A 16,630-nucleotide genomic window follows, 5' to 3' on the forward strand; every position below is an offset into this window, starting at 1 on the left:
TTATATTATACAAGTATTGTGATCGATTCACCTGTTAAACTGGCTAACATGAACTAATTTTTACAACACTACTTATAAGAAATTGGAGTTCAGGTCAGGAATCCAAATATATCACTTAAATGTGTGGTGGGATAAAAAATATATCTAGATTAAAGGTGGAATAATTAAATATTTTTTCAAGTCACAATTGTATATATTGTAGGTGTAAAAAATTAACTTACATGCCCGCTAATGGTAGAGGCATTCCTTGGCCCATGAGACTCAAGGACATATATCATGTGTTTTGAATGATGTTTTATTCTTTGTTCTAAGCTAACGAATGTTATTTTGTTTTAAAAATTGTCTTTTATTTATATTGCAATATGTGATTGGTCCAAAACATGAATGACACATCATTAAGGACCACCCCATACTTAACCAAGTTCTAAATATCAAAAGATAAATTAAAACAAAATAAATAAAAGTAATAACAAGTTAACAACGTACACAACTTTAGTTTTACCCATCAATACTTAAACCGTTTATTAAGAAAGAGTTGATGCGTCTGGAGAGACATACAAGATCCTAGAAAATATGGCTTGGTAGAATTCAACAGAAGAATTTCATCATGATGGATGCAGCTTGAGGGTCCAAATGTGAGAGAATGCAACACATGCATTCAACCATGTTAGCATCACTTCCCTCACCCACAGGACTAACCTCTTCTTTCTCATAGGTTATAGGAAGAGTTAAAATGCCCACTAAAGTTGTTTTGGCCAATAAATATGCCTCCTCATAAACAGTCAATGGATCACTGAGATAGCTCATGCAGATGAATCTGTTGACCTCAAGTCCTCAAGTATACCACTATCCCATGAGAATTACCTTTGGGATATATATGACTGTTTCAAGCAACTAATGGAGTTTTCCTCAGTTTATCAATTTTCAGAGCAAAATTTATAGCAGTATTCTCCTTCCCATCATCAATTAGAGCTTGCTTAAAGGTACTAAAAATCTGAGCAGTGGGTCGAATACCCACATCCAACATCTGTTGAAAGTATCTACAAGCTTCGTCTAACTTACTTTCATGGCACAATGCGCTAATTAACGTGGAGAACATATGCATTCCAGGAAGAATTCCCTTGCCTTTCATCTCATCCCAAACCGCCATTGCCATATCCAACCGGTCTTCGTTACAAAACATCCTCACCATGATCTCATACGTGCTGACACTTGGCTCACACCCGAACTCACTACAACTCATTCTCTGGAAAACTGAGTAAGCTTCTTCACTTCTCTGAGCCTTTATCAGGTGATGTAATATTATGTCATATGTTCGAGAATTTGGACCTATCCCACATTTTTTCATCTCATCAACCATCCTATATGCATCATCCATCTTCATTAAAGAGCAATAAGCCCCAACAACAGCATTGTAAGTTGGTGCTTCAGGTGCAAAACCAGCATCCTTCGATTTTTGAAAGAACTCAAGAGCTTCATTCAATCTCTTATCAGAACCCAAGCCATTGATCAAAGTACAATATATGTGTGGACTAGGCCTCATTTTCTTTGCTTCCATCTCATGATAGAATCCAATGGCCTCATCATATTTCTTAACCTTACAATATGCATTAATAATAATGCCATATGCAACAACATCAGGCTCAAAACCCTCACTCTTCATTTCTCTACAAACCTCATTCAACTTCAACAAACTCTGCTGCTGGCCCCACCCTTCTAACATAATAGTATATGACTTTAAATCAGGCACTAACTTTCTGTCCCTCATTTTATCAAACAGCTCTTGTGCCTTTTCAACAGACTTGGATTTGCATAGAACATCAAGCAATTTATTGAAATCAAACACTTCAGGTTTCATCCCATACTTTTCCATCTTCTCAAACGTCTCCACTGCTTCTTTAACCTTCCTAGCTCTCGCGTAACGCCGCGAAATCAATGCAAAAGTGTCCCTAGAGAGCAACTTTCTTCGCTTCATGTCATTGACCAAAACCCAAATCATCTTGAACTGTCTAATCTTACCAAGTGCCTCAATCAAAGCGTTAAAGCACTCTGTAGTGTACTTGAACCCATTTTGCTTCTCAGCCCAACGGAAGAAAGAGAGAGCGAGAACACCCGCGTTGCTCAGCTTCTTCAAGACCTCAACCACCAGCTCCGGCGACACCTCCAGTGGAACGCCGCTACCGAGAGAAAGGTCAATGTTGGAGTCACGAGTGTTGGATAAGATCTTACAGATTGATTCAGCGGTTAAGGCATTAACTGTGTTGTTGGGTTCAGAGAGTGGTTGTGGTTGAATGATTGGTGTGTGGTTTTGGATGAGATGGTTGGTGGGTGTAGAGTAGTGATGGTTCAAATTTGAAGTTGGTGAAGATGAAAGGGTTCTTCTCAGAAGATTGGGGAAGTTAAGGAGTGAGTTGGTAAATCTCTTGAATGGTCGTGTGAAAGCCATTGATCTTAAACTTTATTTTTCAGGAGGAAAATATTGATAGGAATTTCTCATATGTATTCCATCCTTATTTAACCTATATGGATGATTTACCAATACACATACACATTAGTATAAAAAAAATTGTTATTAAGTTTTGGGTGAAGAGAATATTAAAATGTAGAATACATCACAAGATGCACATTGATCACCTCATGAATTTAAGTAACTCTTGAAGTTGTGATCCTATCACTCTATGTGGAGCTAAATTTCTTTTTAAATGATGATCAAAAGTGTGGGAAGAGTTTAAGGTATATATTTTTTGTATGAACTAAACAAAGAAAACATAAAATCATTTTTTTTTTCACCAAACAAAATAACATATGAACTAAAGAAAATATATCAATAATGGATTGGATCATCAACGTCAAAGGTTCGATTTCAGTGAACGACATTTGTTAGGAAGACAGTTATGAACCCTAAAATAAATTAATTTCTTACTAAAAAATAAAAGAAATACTCTTGGTAGTAGGAAAAAATAAAGAACATGTAAAACAACACCAAAATATTTTAAATAATGCCTTATACTACAATAAAAGAATCATAAGAATGAATTATAATCAATCTCTCCTAAACCTTCTGCACCATTCTTAAAACAACCAAAACTTCCTCCTTGGTTTATGTTGAATAGGATGCAAAGAATTGTAATGAATACCAGAGAAGCTCAACCAAAATTCATGGTTTGGTGTTTGCTGTTGTGGCATGATTTCAATGACAGAATTATTTGTGGATGATGTCAAGACACATATCTTGGCTTCATATTTATCAGCAGCTGCTTGTAATGTAACATGGTCTCCCCATTCTCCACATCTCTTCATTCTCTTGCAATAAATTTTGTAATCTGTGGTAACATAAGACTCATACAAAGGCTTTTGGTGCCTTAGGTGTTTCATAATCTTGTCTCGGACACGCATGTGGTGTTTAGTAGACCCATATATTTGTTGAGAGAGTGCACTGAATTGACAATTTCCATCGCCAGGTACTTTAACTTCACATAGGCCATGAGTGTTCAATGTCTCAAGAAGACGAGATTGATAAATCGTGTTGGGGTTGGAATTGTAACTACCAAATGTGCCATCGAATTTGGCATACTCTTGTGATAACATAACAGCAATCATGTGGTCATTCTCCTCCTTTGCGGTATCTTGAGTTCCATTCATCGTCATACTTTGTCCTCTTATAAACATGACAAACCTAACACCAAAAATTTATTATGCTCCTCTCGATGCTAAAACTGTGATCATGTTGTACTATTTTTTGTATTACTAATAAATGAAATACTAATCGTTTTTTGAGATGTGTGATTGTCTCGGCCCTCCAAGAAGTATTATTTTCAGAAATACGGTGATCTAGTGAAACCTTATACGACTGATCATGTTGGACTATGATAGACAAAGCTTGAGGTTAATGAAGGCGTGAGAAGGAAGGGAAGATGAAGGTGATTTAGGATGAACGTTTGAAGATGAGAAGTGGCAACTGGCAAGCACCTATATGGAAAAGCGATATATAAAGGCTATCTATCTTTTAACGCGTACCCATGTTATGCGCGTTTTAGTTTAATTGAAGCGTGTTGTGAGGTTTCTTATCTTAGCTTATTTTTTCAAATCAAAACATTGGATATTTATCAATCTTTTGGGATGTTTCTTATCTTTATGTACTTTTAAATGGTAAAGATAAAATATATATAAGATTAGAAGTGGGGAAGAAATATGTAGACTCAATTATCAAAATCGGTAGTAAATGTAAAACATGACAATAAATATAGTAAAAAATGAAGTAAAAATATTGTTCCTAAAAAGTTCATTAAAAAAATAGTGTTCATAGAATCAAAACGGTAGTATTAATAATAAATAAATACTTAATTTGAATAATAGAATATTGCATATCACATGTAGCTTCATAATAGTAATTTTAAAATATAAATGGTAAGACATTCATAAAATATTGTTTTTGAATGTTAAATGATATTATTATTAATAATATAATAATAATTGATAACCAAATATATTAATTAATTTTAGCATTTAGTTTACAAAAATTTAATGTGTTTTGGAAGTGTAAATAGTAACATCTTCCCAATTCTCAAAAGTAGGAGAATACATTTTCCATAGTGGAAAAGGATGGTCAAGTATTATATGAGAATAATATGATTATAAACAAAAAATAATAATAGAAAAGGAAGAAAAGGATAAATAAGAAAAACCAAGACAATACTAAAAAAAGAAAAAAAACACTTCCCTTTTCTTTCAAAGAAAAACTTGACTTCAAGGTTATTCAAAAAGTAACAAATACATTTTAAGTAATATTTTTGCAAACCTTTTTAAACTTGACTTGAAGGTTATTCAAAAAGTAACAAATACATTTTAAGTAATATTTTTGCAAACCTTTTTGTATGTTCGTTTTTTTTAACAATGAGATCTCAATCCTCAAAATTGGAAAAATATATTATATGCTGACAAAGAAGGATGAAGAAAGAGTATATTAACCTTGACGGTGATTATTAGCATAAAAAATGAATAAAATCGTGAATCCAAAAATAATAATAATGAAAATTAGTAATAAAATAAGAAGAACAAAGACATGAGGAAAATCCTATACATATTTCTACCCTTAGTTTAGAGAATGAATAAAGAAGGGTGAAGAATGGTAAAAACAAAAAGCAAATCTTAAATTCTTAACACAATAATGAAAATTAGTAAAATAAGAAGACGAAGAAAGAGGAAAAATCATATACATGTCTTTATCTTTTGCGTGTGGAAAAAGGATGAAGAATGAAAAAACCAAACTAAAAAATAACAATGCAATCCTAAAATGAGAATGTGCATAAGAATAAAATTACCACTAAGAAGAAAAAACTGAAATGATTAGAAAATATATAGCCATGCAAAAAATAACAAAAACAAAAAGTCCAAAAGTTTGAATTTAAATTTGATCTGATGATGACATGTGTCAAATCAAAATTCAAATATAAATTAAATAATAACAAAGTATTATGATTGAAACTTTTGAGGGATTTACCACAAATATTATGCATCCAAAAAAAATACAGCCCAAAACTATATTCCCTACTTCTCAAACTCCAACTCTGATATATTGATATAAACACTCTCCTCAAAAAGATTCAAATTACACTTTTGGTGACCAAAGAATGTGTATTCAGTAAATGGCAACTTCCACTGATCGATGAATATGTGCAAAAATACACTGCACAACTTGCTATAATGTTTCTATTCTAGAGTCTATATTCACTGGCATTGATTGGTCTGTGATTTTAAGTCATCAACAAGGCTAGAAATAGACCCTTCAAGCTTCTTAGCCTGAGGACCTGGCTTCACAATGTTTACATCACCCCACCAGGAACATGGATCCATCCACCAGCTCCATCTCCCGGTGCACCATGCCCCCGGAGTAGCTCGGTTACGACCGCGTCGAAGGATCTTATCATCAATCATGTCCAGCACATAGTTATCGACTTCAAACTGCCTCGCAAAAGCTGCCCCGCTTCCTGCCATCTGATTATAAACAGATGAGTTAAGAAAGAGTGGTTCCATCTTTGGAGGATTGTCCCATGTCATAAATCGTAAGTCGCCATTTACTGTTGTGTTCTTAAACTCTGGTGCATTGCAAATGACTGAGTGAAAGTAGCCTTCCTGAGGCAACTTGATATTTGTAAAATACATCAGTAGAATTCTAGGTAAATTATCCCAACCGAAAATGCAGAACTCCAGGAAGGGTCGGCTCAAGACCACCCACGGCGAACCTGCATGCAAAGGAAAACATTCAACATACAAAAGAACGAAAGAAAGAAACCTCTTAGGCATAGATTGTGTTGCACAGAAAGCAAAAGAGAAAAGATTTGCCTGTAAAGAGTCGGAATGCATCAGGTGTTGGCCGCTTCTGTGTAGCTTGAAAAATTTGACTTCTCCTTGCTAAATATAGCCCTGGGTCAACTACAATAGGCTGAAATCTATCACCCCTGCATGGGAAAATAAATACACTAATAAACGATCTAGGACTAACTGAATAAGTGCGACAAAGTAGCTAGAAGAATTCACAGTAGTTTTCGTACTCTTTCCATCCAAGGTTACTGGTATGATCAATGAAATTGAGATCTCTCCTAACTGAAGAGAATACGTGGAATAGATCTGATAAAGATAACGGAATATACATCAGTGAGTTAGATATAATCTGGAAAGAAGTTAAACATAAATCTGAGATATGAGAATATGATTCAGAAATCTTATGACCTTAAGAAACAAGCACAATTCAGTGAGACAAGTTCAGAACAACATGAGCATTTCATCACCTCGCCTATAACGAAATAAAATAATATAATGACAGTAAATGTTCTTGTACTGCACCAAAAATAATATAGAGCAAAATCAATATAGACACCCAGCTCTAATAGCATCCAAGGAACACTGAAACTTTTTTAATCAACAGCGCCAATTCAGAACAAGGAAAGTCAATGCAAAATAGAATGTGGCCGCATGCCCCAACGGCCCAGCTGGGTTCTGGGGGTTAACTTGCAAAACTCCAAATGCCTTAGGAGATTGATAAGTGTAAAACAGAGATTCAAGTAAAAGCAGCCTGGCTGAGGTTGAATGCCCTAATAACCTCAACCATTGAGGGCATATCAGAACGAAATTCAGACATCAGAGAAGAATGTAAATTCTTCAAACAACTTTTTGTGCATAACAAACTACTCATATTTCAGAACATGAGCATTTCATCACCTCGCCTATAACTTTTTGTGCAATTGCTCATTCAGCATACTCCTAATATGGTTTTTTGAAATCATGTCACTGTTAATTTCTTTTTTCTTTTGTTACTGCTTGCCTTGGCCAAGTTCCCTTTAAAAGACATATCTTAACCTTCGTAAGATCGACATTCCAAGAAATGAAATGATGTCTATGATTTTCCATAAGAGTGGTACGTACTACTATCAGTACCCAGAAGCAGATGTATATCAGAGAGAAACAAATGGAAATTTTTCCCACTTTGCTCACCAGCATATAAATGACAGCTTTGCTATTTATTGTAACTTTTCGGACTGAAAAACTATTGCGACACTTGAGCATGCTAAATTACATCCTCTAGTCACCGTACCAATCAGGCAACCTACTAATTGACCACTAGAAACTTCATTTGACCTTGGAAACCCACTTCGTAATGATGATTACAAATTCCCTCCAATCTGAAGCCCATACCTTCAATCTTATTAGATCAGTATTTAATCTTTTCAAATCATGGACAAATATGAAAAATCACAGAAATTGCCACACAATCAGAAGATTTTGACTTGTTCCCTTATCAGATGTTGGCGATTAGTGAAGATACTCAAATATTCAACCATCTAAGGCATAAACAACAACTATAGATAAAAACCAATCTCATCCATATGGAAAATAATTTGCAATACCAAAACAATTTGTCAAACATGCACAGTACAATTGATTTGGGCCCCCTCTCTAATTTCATCTTGCCTTCACCTCCTGATTGTAGCCACGCATGTTTTATGTGTGGACAACTAGTCAGCTCTATAACTTCTCTTTTCACTTTAGTGTCCTATGCAACTTCAAACTATAGCCTAAATCATGGTCAGCTCACAGTAAATTGTAAATTTATATAGAAACACAAGTTGGAATTCAAAGCAATACATGGAGAAGCATCACTCCAATTTAACCACAGTAACCAAGAAAAATCTTATAACCTGAAGACATTTTAGTATCACTCAAAAGTAAACTTGAGCTTCAGGACCATAATGCTCGAACCACCCGAAGACAAATTCACAATCATATTATAAAAGTATAGAACAAACCAATTTCATAATGTTGAAAAAAACCAAGCTGGTTGATTTCAATTTTGTTACATTTTTATTTATTAGTAAATTGATCTGAATACTAGTTCCCAGAGAAATCAAGTTTCCAATTAATACCACACCAATTTTTCATATACAATCATCCAAATTCCAAAGTCAAATTCACATTACAAATAACAAATCCAAAAACCAAACATAAATAAGAAATTCATAACATACCATCCTGAGTGATGAGTGGGTAATCACGTGCACTCAAAGTGATAAACCAATTCCAACAATTATCCAATTTAAGCATAATTGCAGCAGCTCTTAGAGTAATGGCAACATTAGAGGACCCCAAATAAGTAACCCAATCAGCCTTTCCAACCACATCAACGTTCCCGAAAGCCCGAATCGCCGGTACCGACCTCACAGCAGTAGCCAAGGCCTGTCTCTCTTCATCCCTAGCATCTTTCCCAAGATGAAGAAGGTATCTATTCCTAGGATGATAAATTGCCAGCAACAACCGCAAGATCCGATCTTTATCTTTGTTTCCACCGGAAATGAAGTATGCAAAAGAAGGAGGGTTCTGAGAACAGTGTTGAACAAAAGCTGGAAAAGTTTTTTGGGAATTAAAAACAGAGAAAGAAGAGAATAACAATAGGATTAGGGATAGAAATGCTGCAGTGAATAGCTTCAAAAGCCATTTCTTTTCAGCTCTCATAGTAATAATAATGATAATGATAATAGAAGGAGTGAATATTGTTGTGGGATTGGTATTATAGCATACGGTTATGGCTTGTTCTGGTGAAAGGTGTGATTTTGAGAGGTGGGTGTGGCCAAAGTCTAGGTTTTGAAACTATTTTGGTTAATGGGTCATTGAAGATCTTGGCTTTTCTTCTTTGGTTGGTGATGATTGATGTGTTAGTTACCAAACTAACTCAACCTTGATGTGTTACATTGTAGGTTTATAACCTATATCTAATCAAATATATGCTATGTTGGGTTTGAATTGATACTCTTTTTGGTTTTGGCCATACGTTTTGGTGGACAAGGTTAACTTTTTAAAATCTATTAATAATTTATTTATGAATAAAAGTCTTGAGGCCTATTGATTTGCACCCACTGTATTTCAAAATATACTCTTAAGTGATTATGGAAAATAATAAATCAAGCCTTTAGTTTCACTAATTGGGTTGGAATGTTGTTGGATATAGAAATTGAACGACTTTGATACATAAATTACTGAATTGTGTAAAAATAACAAGAAAATCATATCATAAACTACCAATTTTTTTAGAATCCTTATGATGAAAAGTGTGATTGGTTTAGAGGGGCTACAATTTGTATTTCCAGATTAGATTGATAGTTAGAAGTTAATTAAGAAGGAGATGAAGATCATAGATTACTTCCTTTCTTTTTCTCTTCCTCAACTTCATTATTGTTGTTATTGATTCATGTCAAATTTTAGATTTATTTTTTCAGAAGCTAGAATTGAAAAAATAAAACTATGGCATAGAAGTGTCATTTATTATTGACCAACAAAACATTGATGTAGTTTTGTAAGATCTGTTAAATTTCCAATATGATAAAAATGAAGGGTTCGATTCCAGAAACAATATTTATTGGGAGGAACAACCTTATACTCTAACACCCTAAAAGAGATTAGTTCTTTATTCAAAGGATAAGATAATATCTCTAATTCTTTACTAAAAAAGAAGTGTGAAAAGTTGTGAAATATGATTTCATTATAGTGCTTTCTATTGTCGGTGAATTTCAACATATTTTTGGGGTCAAAGAAGTGTCAGAAGATGTTTTTTTTCCCACATCACGTAAAGCGCGTGAGGTTCTGCTGTACACTTGTTTAGGACGTGAGAGATAAATTTCTTGAGCGGCTATGTTCTGAAGGTCGAAGTAATATACTGTAATAATAGAATAAAATCGTGTTCATAATAGGAAAGACTATTGTTATTATATTCTTAATAAATAAACCCGCTTAAGGAAACTAACCATATCAGTGATAATTAATGCATTTTGACATTATAAAAACATGTGTACGTATACTCATTAAATGTAATAATTAAATTATAAATTAAAACTGTGATAAAAAATATCCTACATGTACCCTTCCTATCAAAATAGTTAGTTATCTAATTGTAATTTTGAGATATAATTAAATGATTATTTTTTAACAACATTTTTATAAACAGAAAATGATGAGACGTAAGAATAAAGTTTAGATGGTAAAATAAAAAAGTTTTTTTCTTGATAAGCAAATTTTTTATTAAGAAATAACAATACTTACAACAAAAAACTACACAAAACACCAACCTAATCTACAACATTTTAAACAAAAATAAAACAAGACAAGTGCAACTAGACATGACACCAGGCAAAATCGAGAAAAAGTGAAAGACATCTATAATAAAAGTACAAGTTTAGAGTTGGATGAAAAGTTCGTTCAAACCATGATTTGTTACCCTGTTTATGTATTTATTTGATCCATATTCAAATAATAAACCAAACATATGTTGCACTAAGGTGAGTCTTTCCATTTGAAGACAGCACTGACTCAAAATCCCATTTAAAACAAAGTAATTCCATAAAATAAAATTTTACTGGTTGTATTAAAATATTAATTTTCGGTTATTAAGAAAATGGTGGGGTGTTGATTGTTGAACGCTTTGGTCTTTGTCATGACTGATACGGGACGGTACTCTTTTCAATCTTGCGTTTGTACTTCATCTGACTAATTGTATTTAAGGTAAACAAAACACGTGACCATGTTTATGCCATTTTCTTCAAATTAGAGTGGTTGTAAACTTGTAATCCCCATATGTAATATATTTTGAATATTATATTTGAGAAGAGTCATGGATGACGTAAAATATAATGATATTTTTTAAAGCTGATGCCATGATATTTTGGTATTGATGTTTATTAATAAATTATGGTCGTGGCTCAGAAGAATGAATACCATATCAAATTTTCAGTGTCCAGACACAGTGTATAATGAAGCATACAAAAATATTAACATTGGGTCTATTGGTCAAGCGCCTGACGTGTCAAATGTCCATTTTTAATTGGTTCTGAATCAAACAACCTAACCAAACAAATTTAATTGATTCACTTCAACATTTTATTCTATTTGGCTAGGGTGAAAGTGAAACTAAGAGGAAAGTAACTTCAGGATTAAAAAATTGGGCGAATGCTAATTTTCGATTGTTTACCTTGAAGAGTATTAGGGGAGAAAAGAAAAATTGGGATGGTGCTCATATAAGACTTACACGCATAAAAAAAGTCATTTCAAATATTATATTTTATAAAAAAAATTAAATATTATCCTACTAAATTTTCATACAAATTTTTAAATGGGATCAACTGTCCCACTTTTTTGTGTTCCATTGTGTCCCAATCAAATGGAAATTTGACACATACTTAAAAAGAAAATTAAAAAATATATAAATAACATTTTTATGTGATTTGGTAGAATATGATTGGCTTGAGATATGAGGACGAAAATTTTTAGAGACAAATGATCTTTGTTCCAAATTCTCCTATGAAAAAAAACTTCACATGTTTTTTCTTTCCTTTTTTTCCCTCCATCCAAACAATAAAAAGGAAAATTGTATTTTTTATTCAATGTCTTTTTTCTCCATTTACCTTCTATTTTAATATTATTTTCTTTATGCATTCAAACTAATCAATAAAGTTGGAACATAGTATTATATATTATTTTGTATGTACATTTGGGATGTCCTTGTTTGATAAGATGCCTATAAAAAATTGTTTAACAAAGACCATCAAAGTAAATTTCTTTCACCCATAAATTTCCCCCCATATCATTACATATAACTCAACCTTAGAATTGAAATCTTTTATATCATTCTTCTATGCCCAATTCATTATAACTAATAGGATTTTGAGAAATATGTATTAAATAAATATTAAATTATTTTATAAGTTAACAACATTACATATAGTAATATTTGATTGGTTGTGAATAAAGAGATAAAATTATTGACATAAATGATTTGTATTCTGGAACTTATTGTTATACTGCTTTTAAATCTTTTCAACATCCACCTATAAAGATCTCAACTTTCATCAATAAAGTTAGGTCCTAGAATGGAACCTTGAAATTAACCCCCAAAAAAAATGTTATACTCGAAATTGGTTTTATTTGGCAATAATGACAACTCAATTTCCCCACAACATTTGCAACTCAATTTCCCTACAACATTTTTTCCTTGTCACAAGAACATTTTGCTTAAAAATAATATTAAATATGCAGAAACATACAAATATTTTTTCATGTGCAGAAACTCGTACTGATGGTTTGAAAACCCTCTCCTATTGTTTAAGTTTAACAACCTGAAAGAATCCAGATTCCAAAACACTAGCCAACTTTTCACATTGCTAAACGGTTTAACTTCCAACTACCAAATTTCCCACCCTGAAAAGTTGGGAAATCAAATTTTGAAGACGTTTTATACAGACGCATCAAATATATGATACTATCTTCACACTCATTATACCGTAGTCAGGATTGCTTATTGCATTCATCTAAGCCAGGCTTAACAAGGGCCATTGCGATTGACACTCAACATCTATTCAAATTCCTCATTAGTCACTCATAAAAAAATTAAAATCAATTTTTGTTTCATAGGTAAATAGTGTAGATAATCACTTGAGAGTAAAAAATAGTGTCACCGGCTTAATAATACAGACTTGCTCTATATATTGGACTATTTGCAAAAATAATAAAGTAAAAAAGGAAAAGAAGAAACCTCACAGTTCTAGAATATTAGATTGAGGTTACAGAATCTTCATCACTGGCTTCACTATCACTGCTGCTTCCAGTGCCACTACTGCTTTCACTACTTCCAGTCCCACTGCTACTGCTAGAAGTAGACGTCTGCTCCTCCCTTCCCTCTGCATTCACTTGGGCTCTGAGAGCTTCTGCAGCATTGGGTCCTTTGTCCACCTCATCACCACTATCATCCACATCAGCGATCTCGTCATCCGTGAGTGGAACATTTATGTCAAATCCAACATTATCTTTGTCCTCAGCATTATGGTCATCCTCAGGTGTTACACTACCGAGAATGTCAATAAGATCTATATCTTCATGTTCCTCAACGTCATTTTCGGCACCTGGTGAGGTAGCAGAAATAATGGGTGGTTCAATTGGTTGATCAGATGGCATCTTAGAATCGGATTTGATGCCTGTCATATGATAAGTAAAACATCATATTAATCTCAGACAGCTACATACATAGTAAAGCCACTAAAAACCATTTCATCAATTGTGAAAACCCACTTCCTAAATTAGCAGTCACAACAAAGCAAATATCCAGCAAAAAACTGTTTGTGTGCATAGGCATACAATTGTAGAAGACAGAGGAAAGTTATAGCAAGCAGCAAGGGCAATGCAAAATCATCAGGTTGGAAAGTATGCATAGAAGAAAATTACATAGTAATTGATATAATAAATAACTCCTAACAGAATGTAATATCAGTTGACTTTTTTCTTGGATTGAATCTCAAAGATAAAAACTTATTCATATCTATATCCAGCAGTACGCTACCAAATCATATTGATAAAGATATAAAGCTTATGACATCCTCCCTTCCCCTAACTGGAGGAAAAGGTTACATGTGGACAAAAATAAATGCAAACGAAAATAAAGAACAAAAAATGAGAATGTAACACAAGAGTACAAAACTCATACCTTGTTAACCATATCTCTCATGTTATTTAACTATTCCACAAGAAAATAAATTTAATTCAACACAAAGTCAAAATATGCAATTATAGACACCTTCTGAACATACCGTGCATACTACGATTCTCAGGTTCACCAATATCAATACGCTCCACCTCAACCTGTGTAGGATCGATGAATATATTATTAAAGGTACTAGGGAAAGAAAACAGATAAGAAAATGTAAAAGCGATGAAACTATTTACTTTCCTTCCATTACCTAAGAAGCAATGACTCAAACCAAAAGGAAAAAATATGCTCAAAACCTTGGAAAATAGATTTGAAGGGTTTTTATGCTTCAATCACTAACCCACATACACCAAACTAAAAAATATAAATTAAGGTTTCTGTAAGACCTGGACCAGAATGAATGGAAAATATGTGTTTATCGATATGAAAACTGGTCTGTAACAAGAAGTACAGCACTATATATTACAGAACTCTCTTCCTCTCTACTCCAGATATTCTAGAGACCTAGAACTCTCCCTAACTTCCCTTTCCCTTCCAATACAAATGATACCCATTTTACATTCTCTATCTCCATATTTATAGTATGCTAGACTAATCAACTATCGTAACAAGACCTAACTAATAGAAGCTGGCCCAGAAGCGCCCACTGAATCTTTACTATGTTCCTTGCCTTTTGAACTTCATTCATGGTACCGAAAGGTAACAAAAGGAAATAAAAGACCTCGATTCTTAGGTGAATTTTGGTACCCAAGAGTGAGGTATTATTCGACAAAAACAAATTTAAAATAAAGTTTAAATCATATTTCTATTGCACCTCTCCAATAGGTTAATATGATCTATGATATACCTATAATGACAACAAGAGGATATTCATCCACAAACTACCACATAGGAATGGACCCAAGCAGTGTGAGCATTGGGCGCTGGCCCCTCCCTCAGCATAATAATTTGTAAAATTAGCCATATACATGTAATATTTTGTTATAGGATATACCTTGCCAAAACTATCCATTGAATTTATATGTCCCCTTACTTTGAAGTTTTCTAGACCCATCCCTTGTCGTTACAACATATAACCACTTTTTAGCTTCCATAAAAGAAACAGCAAAAACCCCAATATATTGGGGAGATAAACCATAATTATAATGGGAAGTCTCCAACTGTGTATATTTTCATGATCAAAGGGACTCAACTACTTAACTAACAATTATGCTTAGATAGTTAGTGAGCAATTACCGGCACAGCCTGAAACAAGCTCCTGGCTATAGGTGCTGGTTTCGCAGACTTCCCAACAGGGGATGACCGGGGATCTGATGTTGGCCCACATGGAGCAACCACAGATGCAGCGGCAGCAGATTCACCAGGCATTCGAAGGTGCCTCAATTGCTTTACAGCACTATGAAGCCGCTCCAACCGAAGTGTAGTACCATCAAAGAACAAAACCGCATCATTTTCTCTGTATTCCTCACTATTCCCCTCAAATACCACCTTGGGTTTTCCTATTTGGTTGTTCTGGAATTCCACAGAAACTCTACTCTCTTTGGTCTTGTGCATCCATGCTGACTTCGTCTTATCGACCGAAGCCGGCTTAAATTCATCTACACAAAATTCAACACTTCAAATATTAAAACTCAAAATAGACAAAAATAAAACAAAACAGAATGTTTTTTTTTTCATTCAATAACTGACTTACATCGTAAAGTGCAGTATTTACTAGAGGATTCATCTTTGAACGAAGGTCCTAGGCTGAGATCATACCACCGACCAGAATCAGGAGCAGTTTTGGGCTCTTCTTTAGATTTGTTGGCCATCGTGGAAACAATAAATGTTCAGGAACCTGTTTTTGTTGAATTCATATAAAATAAACTAATTTAATTAGTTAAGAATGTTTAAAACTAAAATTGCAACAAGTTGAATCAGAATTAAACAGAGAAATGATGCAGAACTAACCTAACACAGAAGATAGAAGTGTGTATCAAGAATATAGAGATAATTCTTCTCCTTCATTAAGAGAATGGGATCGAAACTATTGATAGGGAAGAAATCACATCACGAGTTCAGGGTTTCAACTTTCAATTCAATTGGTGGAAGAGTGTAGATCGCAAATGGATTCAACACTGGAGAGTGAAGAAGAAGATTCAGCCCTAAACTCAATTTTGGATTTCAAATTGTATATTAGTTTTTTAAATTCAAAGTAGACTGTAGTAATAACTACGCACTGTAAGAAGACTGCGAATTATAATTAAATATGCATATATATCTTTTTTTCAATTTATGTCAACCAAATAGATTTACTTATTTTATAAATTAAATTTAACTAATCTATTTTTAATGTTAAACCATGCCCGAAATTAATTTTAAGTAAATAAACCTCAAAGAAGGTTTAATTACAGTTAATTTATAAATAATAAAAACTCAAAGTTATAATTATTATTCGATAAAAAATAAAGATATATCACCAATGAACCTACACTAACAAGTTAGTCAGGTTGATGTACCTATTAACATTAAAACATTTGACTGAGTCATTACTTCAAAATATTTTAGCAATATTTTTTAAAGGATTAATTTGGGTTGAACTAAAAAATAAGACAATACGATAATAATCGT

General features: G+C 33.3%; 4 protein-coding genes across 4 annotated transcripts; all 4 read right to left on the minus strand.

The window, feature by feature from the left end:
- On the minus strand, nucleotides 467-2,529 carry LOC109334997 (pentatricopeptide repeat-containing protein At1g71060, mitochondrial). The gene is made up of 2 exons (XM_019571017.1): nucleotides 839-2,529; nucleotides 467-786 (listed from the first exon to the last, which is right to left on the minus strand). The coding sequence occupies exon 1, from the start codon at nucleotides 2,444-2,446 to the stop codon at nucleotides 887-889; it is 1,560 nt and encodes a 519-aa protein (XP_019426562.1). The 5' UTR covers nucleotides 2,447-2,529; the 3' UTR covers nucleotides 467-786; nucleotides 839-886.
- LOC109335634 (OTU domain-containing protein DDB_G0284757-like) lies at nucleotides 2,951-3,991 on the minus strand. Its single transcript, XM_019571790.1, has one exon. The coding sequence runs from the start codon at nucleotides 3,667-3,669 to the stop codon at nucleotides 3,073-3,075; it is 597 nt and encodes a 198-aa protein (XP_019427335.1). The 5' UTR covers nucleotides 3,670-3,991; the 3' UTR covers nucleotides 2,951-3,072.
- On the minus strand, nucleotides 5,451-9,295 carry LOC109336671 (beta-glucuronosyltransferase GlcAT14A-like). Its single transcript, XM_019573406.1, has 4 exons — nucleotides 8,523-9,295; nucleotides 6,552-6,627; nucleotides 6,343-6,458; nucleotides 5,451-6,242 (listed from the first exon to the last, which is right to left on the minus strand). The coding sequence occupies exons 1-4, from the start codon at nucleotides 9,004-9,006 to the stop codon at nucleotides 5,728-5,730; spliced, it is 1,191 nt and encodes a 396-aa protein (XP_019428951.1). The 5' UTR covers nucleotides 9,007-9,295; the 3' UTR covers nucleotides 5,451-5,727.
- LOC109336775 (ELL-associated factor 1) lies at nucleotides 12,916-16,200 on the minus strand. Its single transcript, XM_019573585.1, has 5 exons — nucleotides 15,971-16,200; nucleotides 15,714-15,857; nucleotides 15,257-15,618; nucleotides 14,121-14,172; nucleotides 12,916-13,511 (listed from the first exon to the last, which is right to left on the minus strand). Exons 2-5 carry the CDS (start codon nucleotides 15,829-15,831, stop codon nucleotides 13,090-13,092), a joined length of 954 nt encoding a protein of 317 aa, XP_019429130.1. The 5' UTR covers nucleotides 15,832-15,857; nucleotides 15,971-16,200; the 3' UTR covers nucleotides 12,916-13,089.

This window comes from Lupinus angustifolius, chromosome LG20, assembly GCF_001865875.1.
Source record: "Lupinus angustifolius cultivar Tanjil chromosome LG20, LupAngTanjil_v1.0, whole genome shotgun sequence".
NCBI lineage: Eukaryota > Viridiplantae > Streptophyta > Magnoliopsida > Fabales > Fabaceae > Lupinus > Lupinus angustifolius.

What these genes read in the sequence shown, in the direction of transcription:
- LOC109336671 (XM_019573406.1), bottom strand. Translation starts at nt 9,006, where the DNA reads ATGAGAGCTGAAAAGAAATGGCTTTTGAAGCTATTCACTGCAGCATTT. An exon ending in CCCACTCATCACTCAGGATG is followed by an intron (nt 6,628 to 8,522) that starts GTATGTTATGAA and finishes TATCTTTATCAG; the next exon opens with ATCTATTCCACGTATTCTCT. An exon ending in AGTAACCTTGGATGGAAAGA is followed by an intron (nt 6,459 to 6,551) that starts GTACGAAAACTA and finishes TTTCCCATGCAG; the next exon opens with GGGTGATAGATTTCAGCCTA.
- LOC109336775 (XM_019573585.1), bottom strand. Translation starts at nt 15,831, where the DNA reads ATGGCCAACAAATCTAAAGAAGAGCCCAAAACTGCTCCTGATTCTGGT. An exon ending in TAAATACTGCACTTTACGAT is followed by an intron (nt 15,619 to 15,713) that starts GTAAGTCAGTTA and finishes AATTTTGTGTAG; the next exon opens with ATGAATTTAAGCCGGCTTCG. An exon ending in TGAGAATCGTAGTATGCACG is followed by an intron (nt 13,512 to 14,120) that starts GTATGTTCAGAA and finishes ATCATATGACAG; the next exon opens with GCATCAAATCCGATTCTAAG.
- LOC109334997 (XM_019571017.1), bottom strand. Translation starts at nt 2,446, where the DNA reads ATGGCTTTCACACGACCATTCAAGAGATTTACCAACTCACTCCTTAAC.
- LOC109335634 (XM_019571790.1), bottom strand. Translation starts at nt 3,669, where the DNA reads ATGTTTATAAGAGGACAAAGTATGACGATGAATGGAACTCAAGATACC.